We start from the raw sequence: 23742 nt of genomic DNA on the forward strand, positions 1-23742 counted from the left end.
CTTCTTTACTCTAGGTCTGTGGTCAGCAAACTGGCTCGAGAGCCACATGTGACTCTTTGGCCCCTTGAGTGTGGCTCTTCCACAAAATACCACGGCCTGGGCGAGTCTATTTTGAAGAAGTGGCATTAGAAGAAGTTTAAGTTTAAAAAATTTGGCTCTCAAAAGAAATTTCAATTGTTGTCCTGTTGATATTTGGCTCTGTTGACTAATGAGTTTGCCGACCACTGCTCTAGGTCTTTGAACAACCCGAGACATTCTCCATTTCTGTAAGAACACATCTCAAAAGGATGTCTTCTTAAAGATTGCTCCATCTGGCCCTAACTGGTTTGGCTAGTGGATAGAGTGTTGGCCTGCAGACTCAAGGATCCCAGGTTCGATTCCGGTCAAGGTCATGTACCTTGGTTGTGGGGAATGTTTAGGAGGCAGCTCATTGATATTTCTCTCTCATTGGTGTTTCTAACCCTCTATCCCTCTCCCTTCCTCTCTATAAAAAAATCAATAAAATACATTTAAAAAAAAAGATTACTCCATATGATTCCACAGGTTCTTAAAAAAAGTCTCTTACAGATGCACCTCACCAAGAAAGCTGGTTATACTGAGAAGCTGGGCAGCTCTTCTGAACATAAGAATGAATGAATGATTCTGAGATAAGATATTTCCAGACATCTCTTTACTTATTCAAGGGGCGATTTCCACAGCTTGCTATCGACCAATGCAATTATATAATTAGAGAATAATAGAATAATAAATTCCTCTGACTTTAGGTTTGGTCTCCTCTGAGAATGCAACCAGTTGGAGGAACTAAGCAATTAAGCCTTTGTGTGAAGGAATCTGATCCATGCTTTTCTGGGAGAAGGTTTTGGTGGGGGGGATGGCAGGGCAAGTGTAAGGATGTCAGAGGAGAGGGACGGATGTCATCAAGAGGGAGAAGGGTGCAGGCTGGAAATGAACACCTGGTGCAAAGGACAGGCCTCCTTGGGGAAGGAGGAAGGCACGATGGCCCTCTCAGGAGTTGTGAAGCAGATGGTGATTATGGTGTGGGCCCAGGGCTTCATGTGAGACTACTATTGAGCTCACCTTCTTGTCTGCATTTGGCCAATGCCTATGAGGCACCCCAGCTCTCCTTTGATGCTCCCATCTCACGCCCATCTAGGTCCAAATGACTGTCTTCCTATTTTAGTACCAGCTGTCAGAACTGTCCTAGAGAAGCAACGAGGAAGCTTACATGAACCCCTGAGGTCTTTGCGTCCCCTTTCCCAGCTCCTTGGTGGCAGCAGGGAATTGCTGAGGGACAAAACAGTTCTTTAACAGCCTGTGCTAAAATAGAGTCTCAAACCAGCAGGCCGGCTGAGAACAGGACTCTGGTCAAGGCCACCTCCGGCTCAAAGCTCTCCCTGCACTCCCATCATTACTGGAGCTGGCTGCTCTCTAACAAGGCTCAGAGAACTTAGTCCACATGTCCTGCTAATGAGTCCTGCTGCCCGAGAAAAATTGCTGTGGTCAAAGGCCAAGACATGGCACACTGTCGTTCCAGCTCCGGATCAGAGCCTTTGCTTGTGGGTATGTTAGTTAATGATATTAAAAGGGTTCAATTTTGCACAAGTATACACAGAAGGCAACACAAGGCTTGTGTGCATGGTGACATCTCTAGCTCACTCGCCCCGCGAGCTTATGCTGCTTCTCCCCCCACTCCCCTGAGCCATCCGGAGTATCTATCGAAGCCCCAGATTCAAGAGCCAGCAGTCCTGGATTTTTGGCAGGTCCTAGAAGCCCACACAGCCCATATACGGCCGTAGAAACGATCCATTATGCTCAGAGTCCCATTTTCATGACCCCTTTGTCTTAGTGCCTCGTGGAAACAGGGTAGTGCTCTTGGAAGAAACGGTGTTTGGAACTAACAGGTCCCTTGTTTTCTCTCCCATCTGCCACTCCTGCCTGGAGCCATTTGGGGCAAGTGGCTTTGCCTGCACATATAAACCTCCCGCTAGAAAACAGCCTCATCGCCTGCTGTCTTTCCTCGGGTCACACCAGCCCGAACCTCCCTGAAGGAAGCTGGACACCGCCTTTTAGCTCAAGGACTGGAGAATCTCGGTTGGCATGTAGACCTACTTGTGGCAGCTGGAACATTTTAGTCTGCAGCACAGTACTGTGCACTGACCTTAAAGGATGGTTTTACATGAATTTTTTAGTAGAAAACATAAATAAATAACAGCAAGGCATAGCACAGCCACTCTTTGAGTAAACCAAGTGGAACTCATTAATCATGAAGAACAGGCCTCTGCCTGCTGAACCCCAGAACAGAATTCACTCTTGGGCCACAGTTGTGACGGCTCCGGTGAGCTGCCATGTGCAGCCAGGCCCACATTCTCTGCATATTGGAAGTGTTTTGTTTTGTTTTTTAAATCTTTGGGATTAAAATTCTCTTTGGCCAAAGCTACCCAAAGTCTTCTCTTGTAAGCACTCCGCCCACTTTAGAGAAAGGGAGACTGTCAAAGAGATTATGTGGCTCGTGCAAGTGTGACCTGGGAGGCTCTCTGCTGTCCACGACCTTGCTGCCCTCTCAAATGGGTACAGGTCTATTTAAAAGGAAACCCGTAGCCATCTGAAGCATGTATGAAAATGAAATCAGGCACACAATGTAACCCAGACTTGCTATTGGAGACAAACATGTATACAGAGTTCACTTAAAGGATGTTCACTGCAATCCTAACTAATAAAGAGGTAATATGCAAATTGACCATAATTCCAACACACAAGATGGCCGCCCCCATATGGACATAAGATGGCTGCCACAAGATGGCTGTCAGGGGAGGGCAGTTGTGGGCAAACAGGCCAGCAGGGGAGGGCAATCAGGAGGGACCAGGCCTGCAGGGGAGGACAGGTGGGGGGGACCCACGCCTATAGGAGAGGACAGTTGTGGGGAGGACCAGGCCTGCAGGGGAGGGCAGTTGTGAGGGGGACCAGGCCGGTAGAAGAGGGCAGCGGGAGTGACCAGGCCTGCAAGGGAGGACAGTTAGGGGTGAACAGGCTGGCATAGGAGAGCAGTAGGGGCAATCGGGTCAGCAGGGGAGCAGTTAACTGTCAACCACGCTGGCAGGGGAGTGATTAAGGGATGATCAGGCTGGCAGGCAAAAATGGTTAGGGGCAATCAGACAGGCAAGCAGGCGAGCGGTTGGGAGCCAGCAGTCCTGGATTGTGAGAAGGATGTCTGACTGCCCATCGGGATCAGGCCTAAACGTGCAGTCAGACATCCCTTGAGGGGTCCCAGATTGGAGAGGGTGTAGGCTGGGCTGAGCACTGGGTCTCTAGTATTGCTTATAATGGTAAAAAATAAACAAGAAGAAAACTGGACACAACCTGAATGCTCACCAATAGGGGAGCACTTAATAAACTATTATATTCTACAGCAGCTAGAGGGTGGGGTAAATTTGCCCATGTGAACTGATGTAACCTTGACACTTTGTTAAAGTGAAAACAAGCAAGTTGTCCAACAAAGAGTGCGAAGGCTATGGTACCATTTATGCAGAACGAAAACAAACCCCAACCAAACCAAACCACAAAATTGGGCATGAAGGTTTTTTGAACTCTTGAAGGTCAAATTGGGGGGGGGGGGGGGGGGAACAAAACAAAACAAAAAACCTCCCAAGAAATACTACTTTACCCAGAAGAGAGGAGAAGGATTCTGGGTTTCCTGCCCACCCACTGGCCTTGGGGAAAGAATGGTTTTTGCTGGTTTGCCCGAGGCACATATTCTCCAGAAACAGCATTCCATGCTAAAAGGGGTTTTGCTCTTTGACGATCCCCCAAACCTTGCCTCACTTCACTGCTTAGGTTTGGGGCCAAGCAGAGCTCCCCAGTTAGTACAAATGTGCTCTGGCCCAGGGCTGCGGCCTCATGCCTTCTGAGGGTGCAGGCTTCTGCTTACATCTAACCTCCAGACGCACCCCAGTGGGCGGAAGCTGTCAGGCTTCATTCATTCCTACACCCTCCCAGCTTTTAATTTATTTATATAAGGTGATGCCTCTCCCTGCCAACAGTAAGGCCATGAGCTGGCGTCCCCTCCCCTCCGTGTTCGCTGCTTGGATTTGTTGTGTGTTTTCTTTGGGCTGCCACTGGCGTGGATGAAAGGCAAACTACAGCTGTGAGAAGCCCAGCGATGTGCACCATTAGAGAGAAAATGAGCCGCGTGGACAGGCCTGAAGACTGGCTCAGGTGTGCAGCCCACCACGCAGACAAATCAAAGCTCAACGATGAAGCCCTCTCCATCCACGATTACAGAAAGGCCATGGTGTTGGTGCAAAACCACCGCAGAGTCGGGGAGGAGGGGCAGTAAACGGGCCGCGGCAGACCGGCGGGGTTTCGTTTACCCGGGCAGGAGGGCAGGTCTCGCTTCCACAGCAAAAACACTCATTGAAAGCATCATAAAGGGCCAGGTAGGAGCCCAAACAGGCCATACGGGGCCGTGGCATCTGGTATTTATGACCCATGGAAACACAATTTCTGCAACATTTATGCTTGAGCGTGGTCTGAAATAACACACTGATTATAGTGCTGCATGGACACCTAAGATCAGAGGCCTCACAGCCTTTCTCCTTTTGGGGCAGAGAAAGTTCCTCTAGAATGAGCCGTGGGGCTAGAACCAAGGCAGGAAGGGCAAGGATGGAATTCTCCAAGGGGGCTCCAAAAACAGCAATGCTAACGGAGCATGCACGATGGTTCATTTAGTTTAGTCTGGCAAATTTGGTCCCAGGCCAGCTCAGGAAAATGGTGGCTGAGCCTGGGTCTTTGCCTGAAAGAAATACTTTACTAATGGGGACAAATGGCTTTAAAAAGGAAAGCCAAATGTTACTCAGACAAAATGGGCAATCATGCCTGTCATTAGAGGAGCAAACGAGCCTCTCGCCATGGACAGTCTTCTCTGCTCCCTGCCCGGGACCGACGGGGACATCTGTGGAGCCATCTGTACTGTCAGAGCTGCCTCTGAGACCTGAAAACCAGGAGCCCGTTTCCTCTGGGCATCCCTGGGAGGTTTTATAAGAGGTTTTATAAGCTGTAAGAGCATCTTTTCCTGGACCTACGTTTAAAGAGGGAAAAAGGACTTGGGCGGAAATTGGGCCTCTTGGATATGTCCCTTTAAGACCCTGAATCATGGTTCTCAGACCCCTGAGGAAGGCTCCTGCGTTGAAGAAATGCTCCACCAATAGGGGGTGGTGGAAAAATCCTTTCACAACCTCTTTTTGACCACATTCTAGAAGCATTCAACAACGGGGAGGTTGCAATTCCTAGATTTCCCCCCCTCCCACCATGATTGAAATATTCTGGTGAAATATCCCAGCGAACAAAACAGCAGAACGACCAGAACAATCAGAGATCAGAAGACCATGGTCTGTCATCCTGGCTGGCAGCTTTCTCTCCCCCCCCCCTCCCCCAGTGAGTGGTTAGGGGTGATCAGGGAGGCAGGCAGAGTGGTTAAGGGTGATCAGAGAGGCAGAGGAGGTTAGAGGCAATCAGGGAGGCAGGGAGAGTGTTTAGGGGCAATCAGGCAGGCAGGCAGGCAGAGGCAGTTAGGGATGATCAATCAGGCAGGCAAGTGGATAGGGGCCATCAGTCAAGCAGATGAGAGGTCAGAGGCAGGCAGGCAGGCAAGCTTTTAGGGGCCAGGAGTCCCGATTACAAGAGATGTCTAACTGCTGGTTCAGGCCCAATCCTGTGGATTTTGAGAGGGTGCAGCCCTGGTATGAATTTCATGCACCAGGCCTCTAGTTTTATATAACTCATCACTGACAACCCAAAGAGGAGAACCAAAGAAAAATGCCTGTCGACAACATGGCTTTTGGAATAAGTTTCCCCAGTCCCTCTCCTAAAAGTTTTAAAGGAATGTCCCTTCCATAAAAGTTCAGGACCACAGTAATTTATCATTATCTTCACGACTTGCTCCAAAATGAAGTCAGGAATATCTCTGAGCCTTGAATATGCTACAAGTTTCCATTTTGTCTGCAATAGTGCTCAGAAATGGGAGCTCCCCCTTGCTCTGGAAATAATAATTAGGTAGGCGAGGCCCAAGACGCCGCCTTTTCATAGAGTCGAGCACACCTTTTGGCCTCCCTGGTCCCATTACTCCTGGGGCCCTTTGAAAAATAGAATCCAGTCTCCAGGGGTTTTCCATCAAGAAAAATTTTGTGGAAATCACATCGAACAATTTAGCACTTAGCAACTTTTGCAAAATCCCACACCAATCATAAAAGTTGGCTCAGCTGCACAAATTGGATAAATTTCTAACAAGCAGTAATAAAACTAAAGGGAAGGGAAGCTGGCATTCATCCTCAAGGAGCAAACCCACCCACCGCCCACAGCAATGCCCTGCAGCTCAGAAGACAGACAACCTGTAGGCTCTGAGAACATCAATCTGTTCAAAGCCTACATTTCCACTTTGTTCTCACGGGCAAAAGAGAAGGAAAAAAAAAAAAAACCCAGATGTTTGTATAAAAAATATTATCATTTTATTACATTCCACAACAATACATTTTCAAATAGTTTCCAATGTCCACAAGTGAATTCGACACACAGGCAACTGAGCAATGCAAGAGTTGTCACAGCTATAGGGAGAGGGGATCAGAACAGGAAGTTAAAATGTTTATGTTTTCTTGTTTTGTTTTCTTGTTGTTCTTTGGTAACTTTCGATTATTTAGGTGTTTGCTTGCCTGCTAGTTCCATTTTCAAGACAGGGTCCTTTTAGAAACGGGGTATCAACCTCAGAAACATTAATTTCCTATCCTAATCTGGCTTTAATCCCTCAATGGTAGGACAACGGAAAGGACAGTTTTACTTTATTTTAAGCATCCTGTTTGGTTAATGGCAATGATATGATTTTTTTTTTCCTGCCTTTGCCAGCAATTAGGGGACAGCAATGGCAGCACAATGTCAAGGAAGGGATTTTCACCCGACGATCAGGGCTTCCTTCCTGGGTCTGTTGATATGAAACCTCTACTAAGGCAAAAACTTTAGCAGCCCGAGCGAGACCTTCAATCCATTCATTCACTCACTTATATTTTCTTAGTTGCTATTACCTCCTTGTCTTCTTTGAAGCAACTCTAAACACATGCACGCATGCAGTCACCTGCCCAATTTATTTTTCTTAGGCGAGAGCAACCCTCCCTCCCTCTATGAAATGCAGAATTTTGTTTTTTAAAGCTGCAAGGCATGATTTCGTAGAAGAGCTGCCCTTTTAGCATAGTACCTGGGTAATACTATGAAAGTTGCTTGGGCTGAGAGAGAAGGGAGAGAGAGAGAGATTGAGAGAGAGAGAGACAGAGAGAGAGAGAGAGAGAGAGAGAGAGAGAGAGAGAGAGAGAGAGAGAGAGAGAGAGAGAGAGAGAATAGAATGACAACCCCAGCTGAAGTGCATCATGGGATTCATAAAGATTTGAGCAGCCTCATATCCTCAACTATGGCATGTACGTAATGATGATGCCACCACATGGGGCTTCCGATAAAGATACAGCAAGTTCACAAAGGTTGTTGTCTTCGTTTAAAGAAGGGAAATCCTCAAGGGTATATGGTAACTCAAGACCGTTGCTACACTGGCTGGATTCTCCAGGTGTAATTTCCTGACACAGCTCCAGGGGGCTCCAATAGGGATGCCGATCGTTCCTGCGAGACAGGCCCTTAGTGACCGGCATGGAAGTCATCACAGGGTGCCCTGGCTCCGGCCCCTCCTCCTCCCCCTACTTCTCCCTGCAGTCTTCGGCTGGGCTAGGATTCTTCTTGAAATCTCAAGGTGGCTCACCTTCGAGCCTTTCATCTTTCCTTTTCTTGGCAGGGCTGCTGTGCCTGAGACAGAGCCGCCCTTTGAAATAGACTGGGAGTGGGAGAGCACCACTCTTTCAGAAGGATGAAACAAACCAGATGCTGAAGTGAGTGTGTGCTAGAGGGAGTGATGGGGATACTCTGAAAGAATGTCGATAAAGTCTCTCCCTGCCAAGCAGCCAAAAATAAAAATAAAAAGATCTATCCTTAGCATTTTGTTCTCAGAAGGTACCTAAAGCTTTGAGCCCAGGCCACCTTCTTCGGAGAGGATGCTATACTTCCCCCAGGGGATTCCTAGCAGGAAGGTGAGAAATAAACACCCCCAAGGAGGAGCCCCAGTACACTGTGAACCTCTTTAAAATGCTCGATTTCTATCAATGAAACTGACTTCATTATTGAATCTATCCTTTGCACACTATCTTTAGGCCGTTTATCTCCAACATCCCTTTTCCTGTTGCTTAGAGGACACATGAGCAGCAACAGATTTATCTTCATCACACCTTCTCCTGCCCATGAGGCCACATCTGGAAATGCTGGGCCGGCTGAGGAGGGTGGACTTGCCAGATGTGTTAAGGGGTAGCACATTGGTACATTTAAAAAATGATTACTCTTTATTCTCTCACCATATTCAGATAAGTCAGGTGGACAGCCTTATATATTAGTGGCTGTAGGTTCAGGCACACATCAACACCATGAAAGAAAGCAAATGATCCCTTTCCCCCCTATTTTACAAGCGCTGCTATCACAGTGGCCGATATAATACCAAGGGATGTGGTTCGTAACCGTCTGACTCAACTCCCCTTAAGGTTGGGCACAAGGATCCCTCTCTGGCGAGGAGACTTAAAGAGAACATTTCAGTCCCTCCCTCTTCCGCCTTCTCTCCCCCACCTCCTCCTACTGTCAACAAGCTACTACTGCTTTCCCTACATCGGTCTCAGGTCGGTCATTTGCTATGACTTACTCCAAGATTGGACTTAACTGATAACAGCAAAACATTCATTATGAGCTTCTCTTTGTAAGGCAACATGAGACAGATCTGCTTCAGGGCCAGAAGCTGAGGTGGTTCCACTCGCACCCAATGGCTGTTGTCTCGTGACTTCAAAGACACCAGGAGACACGACAGGGGGTCATGTCTGAGTGCACAGGGAACCTTCCTCTTGGGGCAGGGGTGGGGGACGGGGTTTTGGGATGGGGTTGGGAGAGGCCACATTTGGGTCCATGTGGCCTCAAGGTTTTTTAGGTGCCAGGAGATGACAATGGTAGCCAACAGAAAGCCAGCCAGAGCTAGATAAGGCAACAAAAAGCTTCAACCTCTTCTCCAAGTAAACAAAACTAGGACAGTATATCATTTTCTTGTCAAATGTACCCCCTCACTGGAGAAGTAACACAATAAAGGGGGCCCTCTCTCCACACACCCACACACTCCCCACCCCACCCCGACAATGAACCGGTCTCTCTCACACCCACGCACACGCAGAGCTACTCACACGCGCAGAATGTATGCTATGTACAAACACAGATCCAGGACGCCCTCCGGTCCGCCGGGAGGGGGAGAGGGTAAGGCAAGGGGACTTCAGGGGACCAGTCTCTGGAAGAAACCAGCTGAGCCTTGAGCTGTGAAGTGCTTAGGGGTGTATCTCTTCTCCAGTCCAAGATGCAACATTAGAGTTGGGTTGGGTTGGTCGGTGGGTTGGATTGGAATCAACAGAAGGACAAAAAGAACAAAAAAAGAACAACAACAACAAAAAAGAACTGAAGAATAATGGTCGGGATGGATAAGAGTGCACAGGGTTTGGGCCCCAAGAGAGAGATGTCTGAGGGTTCACACAGAGACTAGGCGAGGAGGAAAAAGTGCAAAAATCGAGGCAACGTGTCTGCAGTCTTTCTTGTTTGTTTTGGGTGCTGTCCTTGCTTCGGCCTCAGCAGTGCGAGGGGCGGTCTTGCTCTAGCTTAATGGTTAGGGTGGGCTCCACCGCCAGAGGGGCCGCGTTGGTGTAGTGGGAGGTTTTGTAGGTGATGGAGTGATCGGTCTTCTTGGCCGCATAGCGGAACCGGTGGTAGTGGAGCACCAGGGCCAGCGCGACGGAGACCAGCACCAGCACGGCACCCCCGGCGGCCATAACGTAATACCAGTAGGCTGGGATGGGCTGCACGGGCACCGTGTCCACTGTGGGCTCGCTCCCTGGTAGGAGGGTGCCCCCTGGTGGAGAGACACAGAAGAGTGTTGCTAGGCTGAGAGCATGCAGACTAATTAAAAAAATTAATTAAAAAAAAAAAAAAAGAAAACACACACATGCTTTGGAGTGGGTAGGGAAGGGGACAAGGGAATAAGATGACACCAAGTATCTAGTTCGTAACAAGTACTTCTATTCACAACCTTTGAGGTACGTCCTGTCAGACCCATTGTACAGATGAGGAGATAGAGGCTCAGAGAGGTTAAACCAACAGTGGTTATGCAGCAAGTAGGTAGTAAGTATGGGATTCAACCAAGATCTTCTCTTCTCTTCCTTCTGTTCCATCACAATTACGCTATAATACATGGAATCGGTATAATTTACACACACACACACACACACACACAAATGATGTTGATATGACTTCTGGGATTCCGTAAGGCTGGTTCCCTGAATGGGTGGAAATACAGCATTTGGTCGGGCTGGCTAGCATTTTCAAACAACGTATTAATTAGGCTGGCTCGACTTGAAGGCAAATTCCACTTTGGATTGCCAAGGCTCCCATGCCCACTGAAATCAGCCTGGTCTTGTCCAAACAGGCCAATTACCACTGTCAAGCAATGACTAACGATTCATTTTTTTTTTTAATTGCACAGAGGATTTTAAAATCTGATTGGAAGGATGTTGCAACAACAACAAAAAAATGTGGCCACAAAACGATGGTGGGTGTGTGAGAGCGAGAGTGAGTGAGGGCTAAGGGAGGGAGATCATTCTTCATCACAGAGAAGACAGGGGAGGGAAGAGAAGCTAGCAGAGGATTTAGAAGGCAACCACATTTGCTGGCCTGCCTCTGGTTGCCATGGAGATGATGTAGTAGATTTAAGCCCAGGGTAACTCTGGGGAATGACTGGCTGCAGTCCCACTTGATGCAAAACAGTACTACAACGTGTTTCTCCCGGAGATTTACATCAGATGAGGATCTGGCCCGGGATGGGACTAGGAGCTTCTGAGCCTGCCAAAACCAGACATGATCTTTACTTCTGAAAAATGATATATGCCTAACCTATGAAAATGCCTCCCTAGCTGCTTGCATCAGATGCCAGTGGGTAGAAGGAGGAATCTTCTCTATCCATGGGCTACCCAGTGGGGGGCCGCGGCCATGCTGGGGCCTTCTCCATGCCTCGCTGATCCTACTCTGTGGGTGTTTCTCTGCTCGACACAGACAGAGCTCACTTGTAGTTTCAGGCCTCCCCCGTGAGACGCAGAGCTCCTCGAGCAGGCGAAGAATGAGTTTCTCATCTTGGTTTCTACCCGGGGACGCACAGAGAAGGACCCAGAAAATGCTCGTGGTTAAAAGACTGAACAGAGGCAAAGGGCTTCTATTGCCAAGTCCGTGCTCGCCCACGCCTGCAGCCCAAACACCAGAACTCCCCTCTTTGATTGGAGATCGCCGAGGGGCGGGTCAGACCGTCTGCTGTCTGCTCAGAAGTGGCAGGAAAAGGAGAACCTGTTTCTTGGACAATATTTCAGAGCCTGTCCACCTCCTCAGATCTTCATGTGGCTCCCTCTAGTCCTCGGGTCCCTTCTACCACGCGGCAGAGCTCGCTGCTGCCCCTCAGGCTGTCACAAGTGCCACAGGATCGGAGGAGCTCTGACAAGGATGCATCACACAGCACATGCCCTGGCAGCCGTGACCACACACACAGCCCCGGAGGTGGAAAGGGCCCCAGAATCCCAGGATGCCCTCTCCATGCCCCTGCCTACGCGGCCTTCTTCATCATCATCGCCTGGTCTGCGTTTCTCTTCTTTTTAAAAAAAAAAAAAAATATATATATATATATATATATATATTATTGATTTTTTACAGAGAGGAAGGGAGAGGGATAGAGAGCTAGAAACATCGATGAGAGAGAAACATCAACCAGCTGCCTCCTGCATACCCTCTACTGGGGATGTGCCCCGCAACCAAGGTACATGCCCCAGAATGGAATCGAACCTGGGACCTTTCAGTTCACAGACCGATGCTATTAATATCCATTGAGCCAAACCAGTTTCGGATGCCATTTTATCTTTTAATAATTTCTTCACTGTAGCTGAGAAGGTGCCTTCCCCCTCCCCCCTTGACCATCTTAAAAATGATGCATAGAAACAGCAAAGGAAAGCAAGGGCTGAAAAGAGCGCCTTGAAGCGGCCAGCTCTCGAGTCACATCGGACTGGTGTCAACTCGTGATTCAGGACACCAGCGTTCCCGCTGCCTGACAACCATCCCGGTTTTCCTGCGGGCTGGGAAGAAAGCACGAGGAACAACAAAGTGCGCAGGGGCGGCCCCAAGTTCCTCGGCCCCCAAAGGGCGTCCTGGGTTTGCCTCTGATTTCGATTTTGCTGCTCAGTGAGGGCTGGTACCTAATGAGATGCCAGCTCACCTGCGAGAGGACAGGCAGGCCACACATCTGCAGGGATTAATTCCCCATGGGGAGCACCTGACCAGACCACAAAGGCAGGAGCACAAATTTCTGTCTAGCGGAAAATGGTCACCACTGCCCACATTCCCTCCATCACCGCCTCGTCTCAGTTCAAGGGTTTTTGCTTTCCTCCCGCCAAGATCCTGGCTTTCCACCTTAAATGTACCACCCAGGGCTCAGAGTGCTAGGGCTGAGGAGGGATGTGGCAGCCTTAGTGCTACCCCTTGACGGGTTTCTTACGATAGAGACAAAGTCAGGCACACAGGGGAGGATCTAGGGCGCCCCCTGGAGGAAGGTAGAATTACAACACGTGGTGTACACAGAATCAGAGATGAATCCTTGGCCTCAGCGCTCTCTCTGCTTAGGAAGACAATCTCCACTTTGGGTTTAAGACCCTATTCCCTTTGCAAGTAAGATTCTCCTCCCCCAAATGTTGATCAATGTGTAGAAAGCTTGGGTGACCAAAGGCATGTCAGGGACACTGAATTGGTTATTGAAACATTTTCCTTCGACACTGGTTTGGAGAGATGAGGAACCATGCTCCATGGCTTTGTGCTTTTAATGTGAAGGGAGTTAGGAAAGAGAAGAGACATCTCCTAACCCTCCCCTCATCTCCCACAGGCAATCTCGGGGTGACCTGCAGTTGGGGGCCAGAGTTGCTCAGAATGTTCTCCAGCTAAAGGGACTCCACTCCCCCAGGCGGGTGGATGGCTGGTTTGAGTTTGGCTCTGTGGGCGCTATGCTGACAAGGCTGCTGTTTGCCAGAAAAGATCGTGCCTTGTCTTCCCAGACCACAGCAGCAACCCCGCAGACATCAGAGCAGCGGAGGGATGCACGGATGGGGGGATGTGTTCTGGACTAAATGCAGACGTGATAATGACCCGCTGGCACTTCATCGGACTGTTATTCCTGGGAAGTGCCGGGGAGTCTGCACGTTCACATGGCGCCTCTACCAGGTAGACCCTCCAGGCACCAGGTGCCAAGGCTGGCGAGTGACTGGGCCGCTGCTTTACAACAAAGACGCCTGGGCCTGGTCCCCAGCGTGGGAGGAAAGAGCGCAGGTGGGGCTTCGGCCCCTCCTAGAGCTGGTCAGGTGCTGACCTATCGCCCTCTCTGGCTGCTCCCACTTCTACTGCTTACTCACGTGCGTCTGTTTCCCCAATTGGAAAATCAACACCTGAACTATTTTTTATTAACCGCCGCCCACCCCCCCCACCCCAATTCTCCACAGAGTTGTCTCCTTCTGTGAGAAAATGAGAAACATGTTTAAAGAGGCAGTAATTGCAAATGTATTTGACAGGCTGAACAGGCCCTCATCGGTAGAGGCTCTGAGCCGCCGGGAGAGGGGGTGACATGAACGCACAGTGTTTGGATTTGGAGAAACAATAAATGCCAAGAAGCCACGCGTGGGAGGGAGATTAGGGAGAACGGTTACACAGTGTGTGGTGCCCCTGCCCGGCAGAGAGGTATTTAACTGGGAAACTTGACCAGGACAGCAGCAACACAGAGTAGTCGGCAAACTGTGGCTCACGAGCTCCATGCGGCTCTTTGGCCCCTTGAGTGTGGCTCTTCCACAAAATACCACGGCCTGGGCAGGTCTATTTTGAAGAAATGGCGTTAGAAGAAGTTTAACTTTAAAAAATGTGGCTCTCCAAAGACATTTCAGTCGTGGCGCTGTTGATATGTGGCTCTGCTGACTAATGAGTTTGCCGACCACTGGCCTGGGCTGTGGGCTTCGTGTGAATGATCCCGGTGACTTCTCCTGACTCTCAGACAGGAGGCCTGAGCATCTGGGAGTGTAAGTGATGTCCTCCTGCTTTCCCCTGGAGGAGAACGGAGGAGGAGGGCAGAGCAGCAGTGAAACCCTAGAGATGCCACCGTCCAGAGGCAGGACCCGGCCCACCCCGATGCTGGCACTGCACACTTTGGACGTGGTCCCCTCGTCCGTGCCCACACTGCTCCCGGCCCTCTGTGCTACAGGCCGGGGCTGAGCACCGAGTCTCCTAGCGCCCAGTCACTGTTCTGCCGGACCCTGTCATGGACAGGACACGGCCCCTCCCTCCCCACCGCCTGCCTCTGTCGGGACCTGTCTGAGGACCGTCCCTGCCAGGCGGGTCCTCACTGAGTCACAGCGAAGTTACGGCCTTCCTCCCGGACCCGGGGGGCCCTGGCTTCCTAAAGCAATGTTCTGAAAGACAACAGCGGTGAATCGTCTCAGAACGGGGGAAAAAAGGCTCGATGCAAGCACGCACTGCGGGGGCCTGGCCTGTCTGGGCAGTCCTTTTGGATAGGCTGAAAACGCTAGTGAAGTGTCAGTGAAGGCGCATGGCAGATAAAAGGCTTATTTAATTTGGGAGATTAAACAAGCCAAAAAAAAAAAAAAAAAAAAAAAAAAAAAAGTTGGCTCCTCCAGAGAAGTTTACAGAAGATAGTGGAAGAATGTGGCGTGTTTGGAAAGAGAAAGGAGAAGCATGAAATATCCCTGAGAGATGGCTCTTGGGATTTGCCTCTTGAGCAGGGCACGGAGGGTCAGCGGAGGGTTTATGCCGAGCTGGCAGACACTACTCGGACCCCCATCTATCCAAAATGTTCTTATTTTTTTTCTTTACATAGGATATGGACTTATGTAAAAAGAGCCTTCTAGGTTGCTGTTCTCATTTTGCTTAAAAACTTAAAACCCATGCTCAGTGGGTGAATGTAGACAAAAATAAATAAATGAATGAATAAAAATTAAAAAGCCTGTAAAATTTGCATAAAGATGCAAAGTGCTAAAGGTATTTTTGTTTCCTTCCCTCTTTTAACAAAGCCACCTGAACCGCACCCTGTAGTAGAGCTGCTTGGATAAAAGTTGTATTAATTGCATCAAAAAATAACTAAGTACAGTGCCTCTCCATTCAGATCTGTGGTTGGCTGGTTGAAGTCTCGGGCACATCTTGTCCTTTCAGGCACTCATGTGACTGTCCTTTCTGTACGTGGAGAGAGGAAAAGTCCAAGGAAGAATGTCCCCCCCCCCCCCAAGAGAGGCGGCTGCTGGCCCCTGCTTAGCTGGCAGGTGAACCTGCAGGAGGGGGTGTGCCAGCCTCGGGCAGAAGAGGCAACATACACCAGCAACCCACAGAGAACGCTCCTGTGTTCCCTCTGGCAGTCCCTGTACACACATCTGAGCTCCAGGCCTCTAGGCTGCATCTGGCAGCGGAGCCGGAGGGCGGGGAGCCACACAGCACAGCTGGCTGTCCGGGCCCTGGCGGGGCTTAGGAGCACTTCTCTGCCTTTCACCGGAGGATTACGTGCATGAACTCCATTGAACCCTCCCTGGGACTCAGAGGTGCGCCCGGCAGAGAGAGCAGCGGGAGAAGAAGCCTGGGAGAGTGGGAAGTGGAGGCCAGCCCTGAGTCCTGTGCCCTGGGATGGGGGCCGTGCCACCGGTGGGCAAGGTCTCTGGGAGGCAGCCAACAGGGGAGGAGAGTGGGGATGGGAAGGAAGAGATGGGCCTTAAAACCTGAGGCTTAGTCACCCCCCGCCGGCTCTGTCTCTACCCCCAATGGCTCTCTCCCCTCCCTGCCCATGAGAGACGCCCCCGATGTTCACTTTCTGCTGGTTTTACCGGGAGAAAACTTGTGAGGACTGCAGAAGGTGGAAGCCAAGAGACTGGGCCCTAGGACCCTCAGACCTGGTCTGAGACATGCAATGTGGGTGCCATAGGGAGCGTGTAGCACCATCAGTGGTGGACACCCTTCCCTGACAGCCGCTGCTCACAGGGCGCCCAGCCCGGGAGGTCCCCGGGTCTCTCTCGGGGACGGTCCCAGACCCAGGCCCCGGGGTCCCGTGTCCTTCCAAGCCCACAGCCTCCAGCGTGAGCCAGGACTCCCGCCTCCACGGCGAGCTGCTAACAACAGTCACCTGAGCAACCACCACAGAACGCTGATTGTGGGCTTTATATATATATTTACTGGCTTCTTTATCATTCTTTTTCCTTTTGTTGAAAAAAGAAAGGGTTGGTGAAGAGGAAACAATCCATCACCTTAATTACACCACTTGCCTGCCTCCCCTCCCCCTTCTTTACACAGTTTTTCATTTGTTAAAGCTCAAATTCTAGAAAAAGATACACGACAGCAGTGTGTGTATAGCCAGTGGTTAAAAAAGGAAAGAGAGAAAAGAAAAGAAAAAAAAACAACAACACACACACACACACCCAGCTACATTGTTTAAAACGTGACTCATAACAACAGCAAAGAAGTCTTTCTAAAAATCACGTGACAGCCTGGCTGGTTCACTCTCTCTCCTTGTCCCTCCTCCACACGTTTCTCTTTCTTCCCGTGGCGTGTCCCTCCTCATTACTGACTCACACCCTGCCGCACGGTGACAGCGTACACACTGAGTGGAAAGCACAAGGCGACTTATAGAAAAAGAACATGTTTCATGGCAAGAAGCGTGTCGGAGGCGGAAAATGAAAACAGCCTTCAAACTAGGAAAGATCAAGAATAGCTAATAAGCCCGGGTCCAGAGGCCACTTTGATTGCATTTCCTTCAAGATCTACCCAGTACATTGGTCTCTCCCCTGAAGAATGAGAATGTGGCTGCCTCCTGGTTAATTTAGAACGGGAGAGAAAAACAACCTACATTCAAGAAAACCTACCAACAATGTGAATGCCTGCTCTTAGCCGTGCTTTCCACCCACTTTCCATGGCTGCCTGCCCCAGCCCGGTTCTCTCTCTCAGGGCGAAAGCTGATTCATCCCCAGGCCCCGCCCCCACGGGTCTGCCTCTGCCTGGGCCAGGAGAGGGGCCGGATGCCGGTAGCTATGTCCGACGGGGGGCAAACACCCTCTTTCCTCTCCCAAAGCGAAAGCGTTGCCTGAATCCGAGTTGCATACCGAGGCGCCCTGGGCCTCCGCCCCAAAGAAGGCTCTGGCCCTGGGTTCACTGGCTACCAGTTCAGAACTTCGTGTCCACCTTGCCAATGGGATTGTCATGACCCATTCTCAATTCTGGTCCTGCTCTTGGCCAGAGGAACAGAGTCTCTGCTCCCAGAGATGTGGTGTCTTCCCTCCAAAGATGCTCTTTATGTCCCAAGACAGCAGCCATGGGCCAGCCCATGCCACCCGCGTCTGCCTTTGCTCAACCCCTAAACCAGCCCGTCAGGAGCGCTGGGAATTCCTACCTTCCAGTCACTGAGATCTGTGCTTATTTTGGCTAATTGAGCACCGTGGCTCAGATGAGATTTTATTTATCTACTAGTGGCTCGGTGCACGAAATTCGTGCATGGGGGCCGGGGAGGGGGAGGAAGGGTGTCCCTTAGCCCGGCTTGCACCCTCTCCAATTGGGACCCCTCAGGGATATCCAACTGCCGGTTTAGGCCTGACATCCCTCTCCCAATCCAGGACCTTTGGCTGCTAACCACACACCTTTCTGTCTGCCTGCCTAATACCCCCAACTGCTCTCCCCTGCTGGCCTGATCACCCCTCAACCCCTATCACCTCAACCCCCATCACCATGACTTTGTCCAGAAGATGGCCAGTCAACCTGGTCTAGTGAGCATATTACACTTTCATTAGTATACATTTTTTTTTTTTTTTTACATGGGAACGTGACCGGACTGTGAAGCTCCCTGGTAAGCACAGCCTCAAGGAGCCCACATGTGCCTGACTTGTTTATTCTCCTACGGAAGCCAAGCTCTCCGCTGGGGCCTGTCAGTCCCGGACCTGGATCCAGGCTCTGTGCGCAGACAGTGACAGTGGCTGGATGCCTTTCCCCAGCCTCCAGTCTCAACAACCAACGAGAGTCCAAGGAAGCTACAGAAGCAGGTTCCACGCCCAGCACCAACTTTACCTTGGGTCCTGAAGGTGAGACCGTGAACTCAGCCGCACCCAAGCCCACCGGGAGAGAATTCCTTCGCTCTTAGATTCGCATCTCACATCCAAAAAGCACCAACACAGGCATGAGAGACCCCTCAACACTTCACAATGTGCAATGGGGGGGTGGGGAAGGGGCTCAGGGGCAACGGAGGTGAGAAAGAAAGAGAAGACAGTATGTGTGGGCCTGTCATTCCCTGTTCACCGCCCCCCCCCCCACTCCATCTTAAGGCTGGGGGGGGGGGGGGGGGGGGGAAGGGAGATGAGTGGCAAATTAGGCGAGCTGATTTCGAGCCAGAGAGCGAATCTAGGTGACAACCCGGGAATTCATCTCTTTGCAGCCATGAGCTGGACAGATTAATGGGAGTGAAGATAATGAGTCTAGACTCAGATAGAAAACTGACTTCCCTTATCTCTGAAGTGCTGTCACCTACGGGGCGAGGGCCAGCCAGTGCAAACAGGGCCCGGCAACCCTCACGCTGCCTGCAGAGAGCAGGTTCTGGGAAACTCATCCCGAGATGTGGGCGAGGGCCTCTGAGGATGCGTCTACACCAGGCCCAGTACTGGAGTGCTACGAGCGGCTTCTAAATGCTTAGCACTGGACCTGGGTGAGCAGTGCCAGCCAACTGGGTTGCAAAGAGCCCAACATGTGGGACCCGCCGCGTTATAAAAGCCCAGGCGTAAAGGATGAGAATGCTGCTGTCTCCTGGTCAATCCCCTCCAAAATTCTTCTCTCTTTGATCACCTCTTATGTACTTTATTAGGGAGAAAATGTCCGTCTCTGTGTTCCAAATTAATTTAAGTGCTCACATTCCCGCCATCAAATGTGCTTTCCGGTTCCCCTCATTAGACGCCAGCTCCTCAGTTCTGCAGCTTCTCCTCTTTAGGCTGGATAGTCCCTCCTTGTGCCCCTCCTTGAACTGTCCTCCCGCACCGCACTGCCTGCCTCTGTCACTCACCGGAGGTTAATTGAGAACGCTGCCTGGGCACCCTGGAGCTGGGACTGGGAAGAACCTGTCTCCGGGCTAACATAAATCATTATCACATCATTTCACTGCTAATTCACTCCCGATTTTTTTTTGTGGTTGTTGCTCAGTCTGCTCAGAGCTTCTCCTTTCTCACCACTCACGCCTGTTCTGCCTCACTGCTCCCCACCGGACAATGCGAGGCTGAAAGGTTTATCTGTAACCTATTTGTCTCTATTATAGGCTCCTAAACTTTAATTAAACAGGAGACAGTGAGGATCTCAATCCCCACGTCCCCGCTTCTCCAGGCGTGGCTGGCGCCATCTAGCGGCGGGAAGGTGTGGCGTCTATGTTCTCTTAGAGACTTGTTACACGTGGAGGTTTATTCTCTCCATCCAATTCACAGCACATGAGGGGAAGGAAAAGGCATGCAAAAAGAAAAATAACTTGTTTTTTTTTTTTACCTTTAAAATCCTCACCTGCAAAAGCTGAGATGGGTTCTGGAAAAAACAAACAAACAGAAAACATTTTGAGTTAGATGAGGGGAAGGCCCCAGACTCTGTCTCCCGCACCATAATCCTGGGGGCCGGGTGGGTGGGGAGAGGTTCGCAAAGTCGCTTTGGAACAAAAAGTCCTTTATGGAGTAACGGGCCCCAGAAGCACTGTAATCAGCCACTTACCGCTGATTACTTTCTCAGAGTCTGGATGACTCTGAGATGCCCGGGCCTGGGAGCCGCCTGAAGGGACGGGGGTGGGGGAAGGGGGGGTACCAGGTGCTCCTGACATCATCGCGGGCACACACCCGGGACCGTGTGCCAAGAAAAGCACTTGGTGAGTTACTACAGTCACCCTGCCGACGGAAAGCGGGTTCCCTCCCTTCTCGGGGTTCCCTCTTGCTTGCAGGAATGTCTGCGGCTGGAGGACGAGGACCAGGGTGCCCCGGGGTGCATATTGGAGGTGGGCTGGCTGCTCTGTACGTCTGCTTAAGGGGACTGTCAGGGTCCCTTCCCACACTGGCCACCTGGTGTGCCAGGCTTCGTCTTACAATAACTCAGGGATCTTGGCCATTAGAGGCATTCGCTTCAAAGCAAAGTCTAAAACGCTACTTCACAAGCCATCGCTTTGCCCTGCAATTCATTCATGCAAAAGAACTGCCGGGTAATTATGCTATCACTCTGCTGGAGCACAGGTACTATTTTTGCTCACCACCGAAGGCTCCCATTAAGCCCATCAGACCTCTCCAGCATGTAATTCTGACTGGCAGTTGTTCTCGTCCTCCAGCCTGTTCTTTGCTGGAAGCGGGAGTCTGACGATGGGGACCTGGCACCTCCAATCTCCATATACTCAGCGCAAGTCTGTTTCTGAATGGGCACGGGGCTCAAAGACGTCCCCTCATCGTACACCCCTCCCTTAGGCACAGCCGCACGCACACCTCCCCTCCCTATGGCAGAGGCTGGGGGACGTCACCCCTTGGGGGACCCTGTGTCTGAGAGGGCGCCGCCTCCTCTCCTATGTCCCAGCTCCTGGCGCCCCGTCTGGAAGACCCACAGAGAGACAGGCCGCCGCGTACCCATGCAGCTCTCCAGCGGGACGTCGGTGCTTATCCGGATGTCATCGATGGCAATCTCTCCGGAGCGTCCTTTCCCTATGACGCCCTCGAACACGATCTGGAAGCCAGAGGGACAGAGGCACGGTCAGCTGAGCTGCCTGGGCCAGACAGTGCCAGGATTCCCAGCTTTCTGGTATCGGTTCAAATAAAATGCACATTTGAAGGGGTTCCAATATGTATTACAAGGTGATGGTCACCGTTGTCTGGTAACTCGAATGTACTGATGAAAAGAAACACGTGCAGAGTCTGTTTAAAGAAGGGTTACATGTTCCCTAGCATTTTTTAGGTTCCTTTCTCATGAATCTTTCACATGCCCAACCCAGAGGTAGTTGGGAACTGGGGAGATATGAGCAGGTGAGGGTAAGGTGAGAAATATCTATCAATAGTATACGGGTTTGGATTGCCTTGGGGGATAACACTCTCTTACAGCTCCATTATTACAACTAAGAGGAAATCATTACAACTAGGAGCAACTACTATGTGCCAGGTACAAGGATAGTTACAAAACCTACCAGACAATTTCACCATCTCACCAAGGGTGAGACAAAAATGCAAACAGCTACTGACAATGCACTGCATGGAGGTTTATCAGCAGGAATGTGGCTGGGGGTGGGGAAGAACTCGAGACCCCTTATCACCCGAGAGTGACTGCAGGCTGCGCACAGAAGCCCCTCTGCCTCCTGGCTTTCTCCGCCCCCTCCCCCAATCCTCGCCCTCCCCAGGTTCTCTCCGCACACTAGCACATGTCCTCTGGCAAGCTAAGCGAGCAGTTGGCTGCCTCACCAGCCATCTGTTGCTGCTTCTCATCTGGGGAGGAGCAGGTTAATGCTCTGGCTGGTTCTTAGTCACCTCTACCACAGTGTGTCTCCTCTACCCAACTTCCTGCCACAGCTGCGCACACCCATCTGTGCCTCAGTCTCTCGCTCCGTGGGGCCGAGATAATGGAATTCAATTCCGGGGGCCTCGAGGAGAGAAGCCACTCGCTCAGAGCTGGGTCTCTCTGGTGTGCTGGCCGCGAAGCACACACAGCAACCCTTCCCCTTCCTGTGCTCACACTGGGGCTGGGACAGGCCTGGGAGGTTGTTCCCCTTGTGTCTGTGGCTCCCCCCTCTCCCCCTTCCACAGGCCTCTTTCCAGGGTGTGGAGCGTTTGTTTGTGTTTATTTCCCTGGCTTCCGTGTCCCTTTGTCAGCCTACCGGATAGCAATCTAAACTGAAAAAAACGGGGAGAAGAGACATTTGCCGGGGGAAGATTTCAGCAATATAAAAGGCAACAGGAGGAACAAAGAACCAAGTCTGGGTGTAGAGATAGGCACACTCTGAATAACAAATAAGAGTGTCATTCAGTTGCCATGGCAACGTGAGAAACACAATGAAAACAGCAGCTTCACCACGTTCCCTAATGATGAATGGGCGCAGACGGCCCTTTGAAATATGGAAGCACAGATCCCAGGGACCCCACCCGCGGACCCTCACTCCGCTCCCGCCACCACCCCACCTGGTACTCCATGTCGTAGCTGGGCAGGATGATGCGCCCGTGCTTCCACTCGCCGCCCTGGTCCTCGCGGATGACCCAGAGGAGCTTGCTCTCCTGGCTGGCTTCGCGCACCACCTGCAGCGCCACCCCGCGGCCGCCCGTGGCCTGGTACTGGAACTCCATGCACACCGGGCTCTGGGGCAGGTGCACCGGCGGGCTGATGAGCCGCCCGTACTGGCCCTCTCTGCGCCCGTCGCTCTGCAGCCGCAGGAAGTTCCTGTCATCTGAGGGGAACAAAGCAGACAGGGGTTCCTGGTCAGCGCCTGGGAAAGACACCTGTGTGCAGCTGTTGCTCCTCCCCAGCTGTTCCCGAGTTTGAGTGTCTTGTTTATTTCAAGTCCTGGTTCTCCAGGCCCCACGTCCCTTTCTTATGGCTCCTCCAGATTCAAATACGGGGTCCTCTGAGGCCTTGGAGTCTCTCTGTCTAGCCACTCCCTCCTGCCTAGTCCTCAGCATCACGGTCTTTGAGCCGCTTTTACGGCAGGCACCTGGCAGGGCTGGCCCGATGTCCCGGCTGGTTGTGTCTACTTGTCTTCTCTCCTTGGATCCCAAGTGGCCAGACCTGCATCTTCTTCATCACTGGCATCTTCTTCGTCACTGGCTTACCCAAGAGGCCAACGCAGCCTACTGAGCCACATTGTAAGGGGGTGAGGTGGCTGCTGGACTAGAGGCTGGCGCTGGCCAGTGGTTTATGCTCTGAACCTTTGTCGTCCTGGCTGGGCACTGTCCAAATGAAGAACATTTAAAACCTCTGTCTCCGCCAGCGTTACTCAAGGGTGTCTGGGCGACCGTCCATCAGAAGCCTCGTGTCAGTTTTGAGAGCACGGGGGATGATGGCTGAGTAGGGGTGATTCTCCGGCCCCACCCCCTTCCCTGCCTGGCCTGGGGAGGCCTGAACTTGGCCTTTCTCACACAGTAGGCCCGTGGTCGGCAAACTGCGGCTCGCAAGCCACATGTGGCTCTTTGGCCCCTTGAGTGTGGCTCTTCCACAAAATACCACGGCCTGGCCGAGTCTGTTTAGAAGAAGTGGCATTGGAAGAAGTTTAAAAAATGTGGCTCTCAAAAGAAATTTCAGTCCTTCTACTGTTGATATGTGGCTCTGCTGACTAATGAGTTTGCCGACCACTGGCCTGGGCTAACACAGCTCCAGGGAACACAGGACTGTCATCAAGGCTGTGTGTTTGGTGGAAGACGTACGCATGTTGGAAAATTACGGTTTCTCCCATCCAAATGGTCAGAGGAGGGGCCTTTTAACTGATGAGTTTTCAAACACATCAGACTCTACGTGAGAGGCCGGGCTCCTCTCCCCGTTCGCAGACCGCGGGCCCTGCGGACACAG

The 23742-nt window shown here is 51.2% G+C and overlaps 1 protein-coding gene across 8 annotated transcripts in view; it reads right to left on the reverse strand.

Annotated features, from left to right (window-relative positions):
• Window positions 1-23742, reverse strand: part of NRP2 (neuropilin 2) — a 119253-nt gene that overhangs the window by 12490 nt on the left and 83021 nt on the right. Inside the window, exons 13-16 of one of the 8 annotated variants that reach the window (XM_036420873.2) lie at window positions 22365-22627; window positions 20829-20925; window positions 19723-19758; window positions 6478-10006 (exon numbers count right to left, since the gene is read on the reverse strand). In XM_036420873.2, the coding sequence (XP_036276766.1) occupies window positions 9726-10006; window positions 19723-19758; window positions 20829-20925; window positions 22365-22627 (677 nt within the window). In that variant the 3' untranslated portion in view covers window positions 6478-9725. Of the gene's footprint in view, window positions 1-6477; window positions 10007-19722; window positions 19759-20828; window positions 20926-22364; window positions 22628-23742 lie in introns of those variants that run through there. The other 7 variants (XM_036420874.2, XM_036420871.2, XM_036420872.2 and 4 more) reach the window with 7 other exon arrangements.

The sequence above is a fragment of the Pipistrellus kuhlii genome, unplaced genomic scaffold (genome assembly GCF_014108245.1).
Source record: "Pipistrellus kuhlii isolate mPipKuh1 unplaced genomic scaffold, mPipKuh1.p scaffold_m20_p_7, whole genome shotgun sequence".
NCBI classification, from domain to species: domain Eukaryota; kingdom Metazoa; phylum Chordata; class Mammalia; order Chiroptera; family Vespertilionidae; genus Pipistrellus; species Pipistrellus kuhlii.